The sequence below is a fragment of the Melanostigma gelatinosum genome (assembly GCF_949748355.1).
Source record: "Melanostigma gelatinosum genome assembly, chromosome: 20".
Classification (NCBI taxonomy): domain Eukaryota; kingdom Metazoa; phylum Chordata; class Actinopteri; order Perciformes; family Zoarcidae; genus Melanostigma; species Melanostigma gelatinosum.
In genome coordinates, this window is record NC_136653.1 from 9,664,020 (window position 1) to 9,680,071 (window position 16,052).

The 16,052-nt window shown below is 44.0% G+C and overlaps 1 protein-coding gene across 1 annotated transcript; it reads left to right on the forward strand.

Annotated features, from left to right (window-relative positions):
• The first annotated feature begins 805 nt into the window (after nucleotides 1-805).
• Nucleotides 806-15,018, forward strand: pdcd6 (programmed cell death 6). The gene is made up of 6 exons (XM_079291912.1): nucleotides 806-997; nucleotides 5,349-5,410; nucleotides 12,123-12,167; nucleotides 12,808-12,966; nucleotides 13,432-13,541; nucleotides 14,135-15,018. Exons 1-6 carry the CDS (start codon nucleotides 915-917, stop codon nucleotides 14,231-14,233), a joined length of 558 nt encoding a protein of 185 aa, XP_079148038.1. The 5' UTR covers nucleotides 806-914; the 3' UTR covers nucleotides 14,234-15,018.
• Nucleotides 15,019-16,052: the final 1,034 nt, after the last annotated feature.

Genomic DNA, 16,052 nt, shown 5'->3' on the forward strand with positions numbered 1-16,052 from the left:
CAGTGATGGAAAGTACATGTACTTCTGCAGTCTACTAACAAACCTACAGAGTTAATCATTTTATTGGTTCCTTGAGTGAACTTAAGTACTTGTCATTTTCATGAGTATTTCCATGTTATGCTGCTTTATGCTTACATTAATGCAGTATATTGTAATTGTCCTTGTACTGCATTCACATCCACTACATCACAGCTACATACAAAAATATGATCAGTTTAGAAAACAATCTGCATTGTTATAGATCAAACAACCTGACAGTATATTAAAGTAGGCTAAAATGATCTCCATATCAACCAATTACAACATTAAAGTACTGCTTGTATGTGATCATCCATGATCATTATTCAATAGTGTATTATTTACAGGGAACATTCTGCACAGTGACACATTTGACTTTTGACACTTATTAAAGTAGGCCTACGTTATGTTGATAATACTTTTGTACCAAGTAAAACTTGTTGAAATGTTGAGTTTCACTTGTAATCAGTAATATGATAATGTGGTTGCTCAACCACTACAAATCAGCTTTTTTGTTTTTGTTTTATTGTGCTGTGTCTTTAAACTTCTGGTGAGGAAATTCATTGCATGGATGTATTTTCTTTATTATTCTAAAATGCACTTCTCTTGCTTTCGGGGTTGGAGGAATAGCACGTTGTTAGTTTTATAATTTGAACACTTGTTTTGATGGTCGAAAGTCTTACTTCTATTTTTACTCATGGAAATGAGAGGAAAATGTGACGTCACCCTCCTTGTGGGTAGTGGTGAATGATTGGCCCCGCCTCTGTGCGCGAGGAGGCAGGCGGTAACGTGAACGTCGGGTGGTGGAGTCTGATTGAAGCTGCTTAGTGAAGAAACTACGGTAGAAGGAAACACACAGTCTTTTTGTTTTGTTTTGCCAGGACATTCCCTTTAAAATGGCGTACCACAGTCCGTACAGAGCTCCACCGCAAAACAACGTGGCTCAGGACCAGACCTTTCTGTGGAATATCTTCCAGAGGTGAGTGGGGAGAAGGCGGCTCGTGTCGCTGCTGTCCGCCCGTCTCTCACTCCGCTCCGCAGTGGAACACGGCTGTAGTTGGTAGCGCGCGGGGGCAGGAAGAGAGAACAGGGCTGGGTTGCGCTGACACGGAACTGTTTCATTCACAACTCGTTTGTCTTTACTCTCACGTCCGCATCACTGTTCGTGTCTGAAAGCAGTGCTCCGCAGTCGAAATGTGCGCCTCGTCAGGTTTAAGGTTACCCGTTCAGTTGCGGAGCTTCTAGGAAATACTACTGCACGGTGTACAACACTTATAGCCCACAGCTATTCACGTCACGCGGCTCAGTGTCACGGAGCTGATTATTGGCGTGACATGGTTCCGAGATGAAGTCACGGGCAATCAGCTGGTTCAATCTGGAGCTGTCTCCCACAGCAATGAGAGTTTACAAACTGGGGTCCAGGGACCTCCAGGAGTCCTTGAAGCCTTTTGTTCTGGGTCCCCCCCCCCCCCCCCCCCCAGAAAAATAGAGATTTAGGATCACTCATGTATTATGTATGTGAGATAGAGATATGAGAGAATATTCCAGGACTGAATCTTTCCGTCTGCAACACATCTGCACCAAGTCAGCGGTGAAAAAAATCCTCTCAAGATGGGGTTTCCTCAAAAATCCTGACAGTTGTGAGGCTATATGACGCAGTGTGTGTCTGTTTATGAGAGGCTGACATGAATACATTGGAAAGCTCTGTCCAGCATAATAACCATAGACCGTGTAACCAGTTCTTGGGCTCATGTCACACTATCAGTGGCGGTTTACAACCACTGACAAGTCATCGATTTCTCCACAGCCTGAGTCAAAAGTGTGTCAGCAGCTGAGAAGGTCACAGTAGTAGGCAGAGAGGGAGGGGGGGGGGGGGGGGTCACTTGATATGCTATGGCTCCTGGTAAAAGTAAGCTATAGAGTTATGTAATGCTGCAGAGGTTTTTTTTTTCTCTCTTTGCTTTCTCACAACATTGAGATGCTACAACGCATTGCAAGGCTCGGATCACCCTTAACGAATTATTAATGTGCGTGGCGGCAAACCTCTTTATAAATCAGTTTGATGTACACATTCTGTCTCGTGATTACGTCACACAAGTACAATAATATGACTTTCATCAAGCCACACAGTCCTCTCTGCGCTGCCTCATCTGCTGTCTCCTGGTAGGTATCTGGTAGAGCCGTGCTGGATTTCCCCTCAGTCATGTGATCAGAGTCAATGGAGCATAGGCCTCTCAATCTGTGTGTCTCACTCACACGCACACGTGCGCACAGACACACACACACACACACACACACACACACACACACACACTTACAAATCAGTGACTCACAGTTCCCACTGTAGCTTTTCATATTTGTGTTTTCATTTGGATTAAGTCACACTATGTAACTCTCCATCATGTTGAATCCTGACTGTGTAACGACAGGAGAATGAATTGAGTCAATTATTCTCAGCGGGTTTTGCATAGTGAACGATGAAGGTAGGCCGACACCGAGTGAATCACGTGGAAGACATTCGCTCCTTTAATGCCTGCTTTTATAATGAATGACGTTCGTATGACAAAAATGTTGCTGCCCAGCCCTTCAAGTGCTAAGAATAACATCAGTGTTTGAGTTGGATTTAGATCAACAACAGATAAGTTGCTGTGCAACTACGACAACATGTTTCACTGATTGTATAACGCAGAACATTTTGGAAAATCACATTTAAATTTCAAATAAATGAGAACTTATAGGGAGTAAATTCACTTCTAGAATACATGTACAGGAGTCAGTGAGATTCAACAGACAATCCAGACGGACCCTTGACCTGATCCACAACTTAAAGTACAGATCCCAAAACTTAAAAAAGTAGTAATAGAAACCGACCGTTGCACCAGGATTTCCTTGGAAGGTTTTTTGTTAAATTGACTGCAGCTTTCTTCTTTTTTTTTCTTCCCGCTGTGGGAGCCACAATGACATAGTTCATGTGGAAAGCAGGACGAGCTTTGTTCCACAAGCCTTTTTCCAGCCCGGTTGCTCAATAGGAAACGGTGAAACATGGGAAAATGTGAGTAGAATGACCGCGCCGTGGTGTTTGGTGTTGCGTCGTCCTGGAGTTTTACATACAAGCTCTGTATTTGACAGCGTTAAGATGGACACGCCAGATGGTTAACTGTCTGTGCTGCAGGCCAAGAGGGAGTTTTAATGATGCTTTCATTCGTCTGCTCGCTCTACGTAAAAGTGTGGCGAGTTAACTTTACCCGAGGCTGACCGAGTGAGTTAGTGAGAAGGAAAAGAGGAGAGCTGTTTCTGTACACACATACTTCTTTGAGTTTATCCATCATGTTTGGTAAAGGTTGGGTACCCCCCCCAACACACCTTCACTGAGACAAAGCTCTCATTTATGCAGACGTGCTGCGAGCTTGTTCTCTCCCCAAGGAGAGCAGTCGGGCCTCCTCATGTTTGTTTTTCTTTTGAATGCGGAGGGGGAAGGTAAAGCAAGGAGCACATGTAAGACTTGTAGCTGATCGGCATGCAGACAGCCACGAAGGCTGCAGACATGGAGATTTAACCGCACATAAGGCGTCACAGCTGGGAGCCCAGCCCACAAAGTCAGCACTGGGACGGACGGACGGGGGGGGACGGGGGTTCCCTGTCTCCTCCCCTCACTCTTACTTTGTCAGCTTGTTGAGTGTGCTCTGTGTCAACAGGTTGCTAAAGAACAACTGAGTCACTGGATGTGTGACTAAGCGACATTTCGAGGCCCGTTATGTGTGTCACAGTCCAGCGTGCTCATGTTTTTTTTTATTTCTCTATCTCAGAGGAGGACTTTCGGCGGACTGTTTCACAGCTGGTGTCTCAAGAGCTGGATTATACTTTAGGGAGACGGGTTTAACGATCAAAAGGAAAAGTATGCACAAAAGTAACGGCTTCGTCGTGATGTAATTGCTGAGAACTAGATGCCGTTACAGCGTGTCTTTATCTGAGGATGCTCATACCAAGCTACCAGTGTGGAGTTTTGTAATTGACCCAAAGCTGCTGCTTGTTGGGCAGGGGATGATGACGTGTCCACAAAGAAAGAAGACAAACAGAATAGAGGCTATTAACTTCTCATCAACTTATTAATACAAGGTGTTTTAGGATCCTTTTGAGAAGATGGGACCAAGACAGATAAACATGTCACTCAGTATTTGTTCTTCATAACATGACAGCCGATATACTGCCCTATGACCTACCTCTAGTGTGGCCTTGTGTCCTCTCTTTGATTTCTGTTTTTGACAGAAAATGGGATTTGTTATTGTGTTTCTTTGTAGTTACATAGATAATGAAATAGTGACATGTTCTCTGGAATGGAGGCGTGTTCATGTGTTCAGACGGAACACATTTCATTATTTGAATTATTTGACAAAAGCATAAAATGATGGATGAATCAATAACGGAAATAATATCAAGCTGCAGTCCTGTCATTGATTAAACGGCCAACTATTGTCGTCATTATTCGCTGAATCGTTTCGTCTGTGTCAAACTGAAAACTCATGATTTCCTGATGCTCAAATAGACTTTCGGGAAGGTGGAGCCAGAGAATGTTTGGCTTTGGGATCAAGGATCAAAGTTGTTCTCGATAAGTTTTCTGTCGATCGTCTTAATTGATTCAGTGACTAATTGTCTTAAGTTATAAACCCCAGCTCCTGGACCAATATAAGAATAGGGTAGAGATGAAAGTTTATTTGAACAATATGCTTAATTCTAGTGGATCGTTGAATACTGAACTTTTGGAAGGTGGAAGACATATTTTTTGAGGCATTTTATCTTTATTTGCTATGATAGTAGAGATACAGAGAGTACAAGCAGGGAGGCGTGGTTATATGGTTATCTGTGGTTATATATGGTTATACGGTCTAAACCACAAAGCCACCACACACCCATGGAAGCTCTTTTATATAATGTTTGGTTTCTTTCTTTAAAAGAATGTTACACTGTGACATTCTTGCAAGCTGCTACCAGCTGATGCTGGTAGCACTTCAAGTTACACTGCCAACATTCAGTTTCACTTTTCGCTGTCTCAGGATCAATACCCCCCCCCCCCCTCACACACACACACACACACACACTTGGGGCTTGTTTGGCTGGTCCCAGGGGAGCTACAAGCGTACAAGCCTCCTTGTGTGTCCCAATCATAGAACTCCATTCATTCTCAGCGGACTGTTGAAGCACTAACACGCGCTCAGGGGGATACGGTTTCCGCCAGCGGGCGGTGATACCTGCTGCTATTGTGTGGCGGAGCGGGTGGGCGTGTGAAGTGGTTAATGCAGGGAATATCTAATCTGCGTTTTCTTCTCCCCCAGGGTTGACAAGGATCGGAGTGGCGTGATATCAGACTCTGAGCTTCAGCAGGCCTTATCGAATGGTACGTATCAGTGTCTGACTGTTCTGACACTCCCGTGTTTGTTTCTCTCTCCTGACACCTTCTTATTTCTGGACGTTTGCGCTCCGTCTCCAATCTCTCATCCTTTTTTTCTTCTTCTCATGTTTTGATCCCTCCCATCCCCTCGCTGTGCACACCGTCGCTTTCTGCCGCTCTTTGATTTGAGTAACTGCCGAGCTTAAGCAGAAAATTAATTGTGATTTTATTTTGATCCCCGCATGGCAGGTGAGCCGAATACAAATGAAAGGAGTATTATTTTTGTCCCAGGACAAAAGAGAAGCAGACAAAAAGTTTTACGATTGCAGCTTCAAAGGAAACACAGTGTCCCAGTGTTGACAGCCCACGCGGCGCTGTAACGGCTGCTGGTTGATATTGTTGCTGTGGACTTGTCACAGTCCACAGCAGTCCAAACAGTGTTGCAGATCTACATCTGGAGGGTCCCGCCATGACAAGAAGTGTGAGGCGGGAAGGACCAGGAAGTGTTTTGTCTCTAGCCAGAGATGCAGTTATCACGCAGGTAGTTTCATTGAATGGGATCAATGCTCGACGGTTAATAAGTATGGATGCAGGCTTGTTCTTTCCTTCTCCAAAAACCAAAATAAAAGGGCAAAAGTACGAGATACGGATAAAACGGTGTGCTTGCTTACTCAAACGTTAGCGAAGTGGCTTCCTATCTACAGTGGTTTGATGAACTCGTTGGTTAGTCCACACCCTAAAAAGACTTCTCTCTTGAAACGTTAAAAAGGAAACAGAGTATTTGAAGGAAGGAACAGCATGAATCTAACCTCCGTCAAACTCCTGAAATTGGCGACTTCTTACTCTGTTTGAGTGGTTGGAGATAGAGACACTCCGGTTGTACAGTTAGAGTGACGGTTCTTCCCTCTGTAACTATGTTGGGCTGAGCACAGACACTCTCATGCCAAGATGTAATTGTGGCTTGCCATCAAGTTACTCAAGGAAATAAGGTGACTTACCGTCAGATGTTTGTTCACGCCACATTTCATTTTCTCACGCACTGATGAAGGAGAGATGGACAAAGTCGAGTTCAGTTCATTTTGATCTGATGTATTTTAGCCGATACGATCCTTTGGAACGGCACCACAGTCACATGACTTTACGTAACCACTACTCGGCTAAAGGCGGACGAGAGTTCGGCGCGGTGATGTTCAGTTGTCTCAGTTAGCCACTTGTTAGCGACCACCTTTTTTAAGACTCTCAAAAGTCGTAGAAGAAACCATTAAAATCTCTTAAGTTAACCACGGACCTTATTTCTAACCAGTAGCCCATCGAACCCGAGACGAGGGAACCGGAAGTCCAAAAAATGGCAACTAATTTCTTGCGGCGCTCTGTATTGAACAGTCAATTTCAATACATCTTGTACTCCAACAAGGAGTGTTTGGTACGCTGCAGATTGAAGGCTGAGGGGTAATAGTCGGCCCAGAGGAGCAGGATTCAAACAGATTGAGGGTTCACTTCTCACCAGGGCCTTGTAAACAAGGATACTTGTAATTCTCCAAGACGGTTTGGGGAGCAGTGTTGAATAAATGATGTCATCTTCTCCGCTCAAACCCTGGCGAGTGAAGTCCGTGTTCCACTGGTGACGTATCCGCCTTCATGCCCACCAACAACCCAGCACCAGCGTCGCCTCTTGACCATCCTCGCAGCTGGCTTGAAACACCATCGTGATTAATGAGACGCATATTTCGGAGGCTGATGTTTTGTCTTATTAAGATATAACGTGGTCCCCTCGACAAGTTTGTGGCTGAATTGCTCAGGCAGCTTTTCAAAGACTTTTGAACAGATTACTCTCCTCAGAAATCTGTGCTTGGACCCTCTCATCGGATAATCTGCAGCACAGAAAACACTCCCTGCTGGAGTACAAGGTTTTTTTGAATGATGTTCACTACAGAGTGCTGCAGGAATGAGTCCTCTAACCCAGAAATGAGTTGGCATCTTTGTTGGCTCTTCCGGTTTCCTCCTCTGGAAGTCGATGGGTATTTGGTTGGATGCATGAAATACTGTCTGTGATTAACTTAGCTTAAGTGGTTTTAACGTATCTAGATCATTTATAGCCTAGCATTAGCCTATTACTTCTGGCAATTACATTTACACTTAATACCATTAAAGTGGAGTTAATTTGTGAAGATTTTCTTCCTAGTATCCTAAACATGTGTTAGCCACAGAGCTTATTTTCTGCTGAAATAAATCGGATCTTTTTCTCATCTCGGCCCGCTTGTGTCTTATATCTACTCTCTTTTATCACTGCGTGTGACAATGAAGAGCGTGTGAATGCGAAACATTTTTGGGTGTTGCCTGACATAATTCGCAGAAGTTGGAAAAAATACACCGATTATTGAGGAGCTAAAAGAACAAACAACGACATACAGAGCATTTAATAAACCCGGTAGCAGCCTCTCATTGTTGTCCGGAGTAAACAATCATCTCTGACGGTGAGTCACCTTATTTCCTTGAGTAACTTGAGGGCATGCCAAAATGACATCTTGGCAACACTCTGTGCTCAGCCCAACATAGTTACTGAGGGAAGAACCTTCAGTCTATCAAAGCTGTACAACCAGAGTGTCTCGATCTCCAACCACTCAAACAGGCGTGTTTATCTTCAGTATGCGTGAGTGTTGTTCATTTTCTCTGCATCTATTGCGTGTATGTGTGAGTTTGTTCGGTGCTGTGTCTATGTGCACCTTGCTGTGTGTGTGTGTGTGTGTGAGACCAGCAGGTTTCCCGGTCCTGTCTCCATCAGTTCATGAGGCTCACTGTGATGTGACACAGAGCCAGTGAGGCTGAACACACACACTGCACTGTATCCTGTCCTGCAGTTTGCTCGCTAAAGCCACCAGCCGTGCCTCTGCCTGTCTGTCTGTCTGTCTGCTGTTGACTCTTCTTTTATTTACATCACACCATCAACCAAGCGTTGTCTTAACCCCCTCCCTTAATGGAGCAGAGAGTATCACGGCCCCGGAGGACGGGGCTTTGCTGCTGCTGTTCCCTCTCCTCCTTCCTCTACTGGTTCTGCACCACACACACAGTCTCTCTTATTCTTATCTCACCTTTCAGCATTCAATGCCTTTAATGCCAGTCGTTCTGCACTATAGCTCTATGCTCACTGTGAACATGCTGTTTGTTCTAGTGTCACAAACTCTTCTTTTGCTTGTATTCATTTAGAAACTAGTGCAAAACATGATACTTGATGCAGCATCCCTCTCCTCTCTTATCTCCCACATTCCTCAGGAGGATATGGCACCGACTTGTTGCCTGCTGTGTCCTCTTGTCTGTTAGTCCTCTCTCACACTATCGTCTCCCATTTTTCTCTCGCCCGTGCTTAGTCCCACTTTTTCTACTCTTTCTCTCCATTCACCCATCCCCCTCTCATCCTCCATCCCTCCTGGGTGTGACAGCCTGTGTTGTGTGTCGGTGTTGTGCCGTTTGCTATAAATATGGAATTCTTTGGCCTCCCGTTGATCAGCGGTGAGCAGACATTATACCGACTTGCCGTCATGCTCCCCCCCTCCCACTCTCTCTGCACAGATTCATCCTCCTCCTCCAGTTATTTATTTAAGTGTGTAGGAGCAGTAATAGCCACTAAAATTGCTGATATAATTGAGGGAGCCCGTGGCAGATTGCAGAGTAGGCTGAATGGCAGGACTCCAGGATCTCGCTCAACAACTCGTACCTTTACACTTCTACACTGGTAGCATTTTGTGAAACTCCGTGTCACTTCAGTTGAGTTCGATGATGGCACTGAGCATGCGTTTCTGTTTGCCAGTGTTGAGCTGTAGCTGCATAGCGGATGACTGAGTTACACGCTGTAAGTTTCAGCTAATGGTCTGAGGCAGCGCTGCGGCTCCGTGTCTCTCACATCAGGACTATTGTCTGGCATAAACCACAAAAACACTCAACCGGACCCATTGACTGGTGACTGTCTCTAATGGCTTATGACACATGAGCAAGGCTTTGGCTCAGTCCTGGTGTTTTTTAATATTGATGTATAAACGCTCCTGCCTCATAAGATTGGTCACAGTCAGATGGCTGAGAGGACTACTCAACATGTTTGACTGGTCCTTCATGCTTTTATGCAACACTGTGGGGACATCGACGAAATGGAAGTCTGAATCATTAAATTCTTCCTGTTTTGGGGCCAAAATGTTAATTTGGTGTCTGAATTATACTGTTTTTATCTCTGTTAAAATAGCCATGATGGAATTAAAGATGGAAACATTTGGACGGTTAGAAATAGTAATTTCAGCACTAAAAATACAAGATGGCGATTAGGCTGATTTTAAGAATGGTGGCCGTGATGATGTCGACCCCCTTTTTTTTCATTTTGCCTAAATGTTTAATGTAAACTGTAATTATCTTCCTTTTACATCTCAGAGTCTAACCGTTACCTTGAGAAAACAGAATTGTGTGTGTGTGTGTGTGTGTGTGTGTGCACGTGCACGCGCGCACAGTGTCTCACTGAGCTCCAGCACGGCCGTTGTGCGTACGCTGCGGTCGCTTCACCCTGTTTTTCCACCAGCCTGCCTCTCGCCTCACCTCCTATATCCCCGCTCTCTCCCCTCCTCCTCACTTCTCTGTCTCCATCTCACCACCGGCGGTTGGGCTCGCCAGTGAGAGAGCCCAGTGTGTGGACCGGACAGAGGGAGTATTGTCGCTGTTTGCCATCAGACGCGCACAAACATCTCAGACTAATATGGCCACCTCACTCTGGGCAGCCGCAGTCCGTCTGGCAAACATTGGTGACCTCACAGCTCGCTACTGGTGTGTGTGTGTGTGTGTTTGTGGCTGGAGAGGTCACAGCTTGTTGTTCTCTCGGCTTCTGGTCATTTCTCTGGTGGCTCTAGTGCTGTAGCAACATTTATTCAGACGTTACAGAAGGATTTCTGACGTCTCTCTCTGTGTGTGTGTGTGTGTGTGTGTGTGTGTCCTTGTGCGTCTGATAGGCTGGCCATCTTTCAATTTTAACATTTTGGCCATGGTCAGATATCAGCACAGTGATGCAGCCCGGCCTACATATTGGCTGAAATTAGCTTAGTGCAGATATGTCTGCACCGGATCACAAAACTCACGTTTTGTTTTTTGAGTCACGGATCGGGTGAGCAGAATAATTCTTTTTTGAGATTCTCTGATCATGTTTTTTGATCTATTGCTGATCGTCTATTAGCCACATCGGCCGATACAGATTCAACACAGACTTGTTTGCATAAAGCTTTATCGGGGATCGGCCACGAGAAAAGTTTTATGCCGATCTCTCGAGCTCATATTTTTGCTTAATAAAGGCCGATAGCGGTCGGCAGAATGTCGTTCGTTTTTCAGTCATATGGTCATAAACCGAAGTCTAGAAAAATAGAAAATAGTTTTCTTTTATTAAAAGAATCTTCTTGAGGTTTTCATCAGACTTGCACTGCAGCAAATACACACATCAGTTACGTTGACTCGCTGCTACAAATTGGTCTGGCATCCCTGCGCCTATATGCGCCTATATGTTTGTTGCTTTGAGATCAGCGCTCCAAATAGCTGGTTTAAGAATATAGATTCTGGCCCAAACCCCAGCTTCAGGCCTGGTCCCAGAACAGCTCTACCCACAGCGCTAGACAGCCTCCAGCATCGATAAAACAAAGCGAGGACGAGGAAGGGAAACGTCCAGTGAAAGTCAAATCTGGACCGCTTTATTAATCTGGAGGTGTCCTAAAGTCCTGAAGCCATTTCTGCCACTTTATCATTTATTTCGACACTTTTGAAAAACAGTTTCTATAATGCATTTTGCTTACCGCCTTTTTATTCAAATGAGGTTGAAGTTGTATTGAAGCTGTTACGACTCACACTGCAAAAACCTGCTTACTGCAGGCGTAGATTAGCTGTGGAGGGAAATATAAAAACAAGCAGTCAGAAGCAACACGATGAGGAAAAGGCTTCACGCTGGCAGACGCTGTTTTAGGGTGTGCGGGGAGAGTCAGCAGAAGTGGGCTCCAGAGTTCAGGTTACTGCAACAAGAAGCTCCTTCTCCTCTCATCTGGTGTTCCCTCCTCTTTGTGTTGTTAACTTGTTCTGTTGTGTTGTCTCTTCCCTGCGTCCTCCCACTCACCCGTCTCTTTTATTTCTGGTCCCGAACTGCCGGGCCTCTCTGTAATAACGGGAGATGGTGAGTCAGCAAGGATTTAGATGCTCTGATAAATCTCAGCGTCTTGAGAGTCGAGAGTGTGAAGAGGGATATAAAGTACAAACACCCTGATGGACTCAAGCCCACTCTGTGTTTTTCTGGTCATGTCAATGGCAGGTATATTCACATAAGATTGAAGAGTTTGTCCCGTAGATGAAAAATAACCATTTTTGTGTTTGAGGGGGAAAAGGCCCAAAACTCAGCTGCTTTCAAGACACGTGACAATTTAAACTTGCGTTTTACTTCTACGAGATAATGACATATTTAAGATACCAGCAACCGCAGCAGCTTTATTCCCATGATGCTTTGCCTCGCGGTAACCCGTCTGCTTCTGGCTGGCTACCTGATTCCCGTCATGATTGGGAGTAATTGGTGTTCTTATCACCTTCTCTTCTGTGTCGTTAACAGCTAGAAAAACTGAAGTTTTTACTGCTTTTAGTTTTGTTGTTCTTCCACTACACACTCACTCTGGTCTCACTGGGCTGGACTGTTTTTAACTGGTATCGTTCTGTCTCACAGGCACATGGACTCCTTTCAACCCGGTGACGGTGCGCTCCGTCATATGTAAGTAGCAGCTGACGCTGACCAACTTCTACACAAACCCTCGTTGTCCTCAGACTATGCCGAGTTGTTTTATTTGCCTCCTCTTCCTCATGACAACCGGATGAATGAATTACGGTTTGAGTAATCTGAGGGCTGTGGCTTCAGCAACTGCTGCTGTGGTGGAACCCTGCAGCCATCAATAACAGAAGGAGGGGAGCGCATCAGCAGGAAGACAGAGAGTTGGTTTCAAAAGACGACTGCCGACTGCCTCAGACTCCAAATATTGATCTGCGCTCTTAAAACGGTTGTAATATACAGCGGAGGTTAAAAACTGCAGTGTGGTTGAGGACTTTTTATTTTACCGTGCCATTGTAGGCCAACACAAGTACAGCTAAATATGTTCCAGTTTAGACTAAATGAGTTACAAATGTCTTTCCCTGTGGTCTCTTCTGTATTCTGTTTGTAGCATAACTCCCTGGCCTCCCCTTCCTACTGTTCCATACTCAGTAACTTGTTTGTCCGATAAGAAGCTTATCCTGTGATAACACTCCCTTTGTTGGGAGGTAATTGGATTGAACCGCATGAGGTTGAGGAGTGCAGTATCGATGATGGAGCAGTCTTCTCCCTCTTATGGACCTTTTTGTCGTCCCTTCTCCCTCAGCCATGTTTGACAGGGAGAACAAAGGCGGCGTGAACTTCAGCGAGTTCGGCGGCGTGTGGAAGTACGTCACGGACTGGCAGAATATCTTCAGGAACTACGACCGGGACAACTCCGGCTTCATCGATAAGAACGAGCTCAAACTGGCTCTGACTGGATTCGGTATGCAATAAAGTATGCTTGTTTATTACATTCTGTGATAATGGTGGAGGGCTTCATAGATGTTTCTAGGAATGCCCTTTCTCTCGGCTTCAAAAGGTCAGATTTTGTCTTCTTAGTAAGCCTGTGTGTGTTTGGATTGATCAGCATGTCATTGGAAAGCGTTTTGTTAAAAGGAATAGTTTTCTAATTTTGCTCGTGCAAAGTTCTTGTTTGGTTTTTCTGCCGCAGACGTGCAGTTCCAGCTTTCCATTTACGATGCAGAACAAACAATCATTATGCAAAAATCATTTATGTCTCAGACGAAGCTAACATGACGTCTCAGAAATGTAACCGATACATGAATACAACTGTTCAGTTGATGTTTGGTTACGCATGATTTCTATCAATGATTGTGTTTGTGCTGTCTGAGCGTGTCTACAGGGACAAACTAATAAGTCCAGGTCACTGTTGATGTCCTGTTTGCAGGCTACCGTCTATCAGATCAGTTCTACAACACACTGATAGAGAAGTTCGACCGCCAGAGGAAGGGACAGGTGGCCTTCGATGACTTCGTCCAGTGCTGTATTGTACTACAGGTAACCGATTCACCCTAGATCCAAATGGAGCAGGAGCATAGGAAGTCCTTTTGGTCTACTACTCGCATCACAACGAGCCTGCTCTTGTATTCATAAGATTCAACGGGGGACGTTTTATTTATGCATATTTAAGAAAGGCATTACGGTCCTCCCTGTTAGATTATTAATCCCCCGTTGAAGTGCCACTTGAGCCTGTATGTTCCGTTTCAGTGGTTTTCGCACAATTGTAATAGAAGCTGCCAGGCGTAGCTGTAGCCTTTGACTAATACAGAAGCAGCTCTTCAGGTACACCAGGAGAGTATTATAGTAGCAGCTTCCTCAGACCTATATTCAGATGAATGACCTTGTGTCGATACATCCGCGTCTCCAGAAGTATCGGGTGACGAATTCAAGGACTTGCTTTTCAGTGACTCAGTGTTGAAATGAAATGTGATGATGATAATGTTGTAAAATCGAGAGTGAAAGGGTTGAAACGAGGATGTTTCAATACCACACCGTATCTGTATGAATAGATGTTTGTCCACTTTGGAGCAATGAGACCTTGAGATGAGAACGAGAAGTTAAACTCACTGTCTTTCCCTCTCTTTCCACAGAGGTTGACCGACGTGTTCAGGCGTTACGATACGGACCAGGATGGCTGGATCCAGGTTTCATATGAACAATATCTATCAATGGTCTTCAATATAGTATAACGCACACGGATCATCACAAAAGAGCACAACTGGACACAACTGTGCCAAAGCTACCTTGGTGGACACTACAAGATTTTTTTAAATTTTTTTTTTATAAAACCTAATTTTTAGCCCCAGTTGGGCTGTTTCACACAAATTTATAAAATACACACAAGAAAACAGAAAGGAACCTTCAGTTTTTTGAGGTTGTGATACCCTCCCGATGAAAGTATTTGTCTGGAGGTACAACTGCCTGTGGAAAAAAAAAAGAAATCTTGTAGTGTTTTGTTTGATGACAAATCTGAACTACGTCTGTGCCGGGGGTGGGAAACTTCATGGACACAACCTGTCTTTCTGTCTGTCTGTTGTTGTCAACAAACTTTTCAACGTCTTAACTTTAATTGATACAATTAAAAAATAAATAAATAAAAAAAAAAAACTCTGAGTAAAAACGATGCATTGTAAATGTGATTTTAGATGCATTGCATGCTTGCCAGGGAAATTTAGCCCCATGTTGAAGCATGCTTTCCCTTTCGCTCTTGTTTTCTTCAGCCCTATTTTGCTCAAAGCCATGTTTACAAAAGCGGTGAAAGCAGGTGATGTGCTGCTTTGCGATTCACTGACATGCCAGCTTACATGCCATATTTGTACAAACTTATTTTTAACTGCAAAATCAAATGTGAGGCCATTTCATTTTTGGTAGAAGGTAGCCATAATGCCTTTTAGTGTGGCATATTTTTTTTGTGCATGATGCCTTAACATGTGTAAAAAGAACACGGAAGAGAAATCTTTTATTAAAAAAATAAAGAAAATCGGGTGTGGAGTTTTGTTTTTTAAAATCATTTATTGGAGCGTAGAGCTGCGTTGCATTGCAGATGAAAGTGTTGACCTGCAGAGCGGCTCATTGTCGCCCTCTGCTGTACGTCGGTGGTTACTACCACCGCAATGCACCAACACGAGACCCAGAACCTTCAGTGCGTTGTTCTTGTTTCAGTGGGAGAGTATAAAAAGGTTGCACCTGCATATAAGATAGCTAGCATGCTGCAAAAAGAGGAGAAAACGCTACTTTTTGTTTTTGAGTGATGTCATTTGTGAAATGTGCTGGCACTTTGTGTATAAATTAGGTTTTGTACGAGTGAGTGTTATGGCGCTAAAACGGACTTTGACCAATGTTATGGGCTCAGTTACCTGTCAGTAAAACATTTAAAAACTCGATAAAGGAGAGCTTGTTGTCAGTATTTCATTCGGGAGGTGAGGACACGTGAACAGGTATGTGTAGAAACATGCAGTGACTTCTTAATGACTGTAGGGGGCAGCAGAGGCTTCTGTAATGTCAGAACATACAGTCAGTGCTACATCGCACTCAACGGTGATATATGTGAGGATTGTGGGTCTTCAAAGCAAGACGTCATCATTAAGAGCCAACACAGAACACACAGGTGTCCACAGTTTTACAATGAGCCAATGCACAGTGCCAAGGCCATACAGTGGTGAAACTTAATGATACGCAGGCATTATTCATGTTTTAGGCCTCTTTATAGGACATGTTAAACGTGTGCTATGGAAAAGGCACATTGTTGATTAAAGTTCCTATTTTTATTTTATGATTACTGTAATTGATTAATTTAGTCTTAAAAAAAATACGAAGTCTGAAATTGTCCTTTTAGCTTAACAAAATACTTTACTCAATTATCAAAACAGTTGACACATTTGTAATTGACTCATCAATTCAGAGCAATTCTTAATTGATTAAAAACACGTTTAAAATGCATACAAATGAAAAAGTCCTCTCAGAGAATTATGCAACTAGAATGTGATGCTATAATGTTGAATCTGCGTT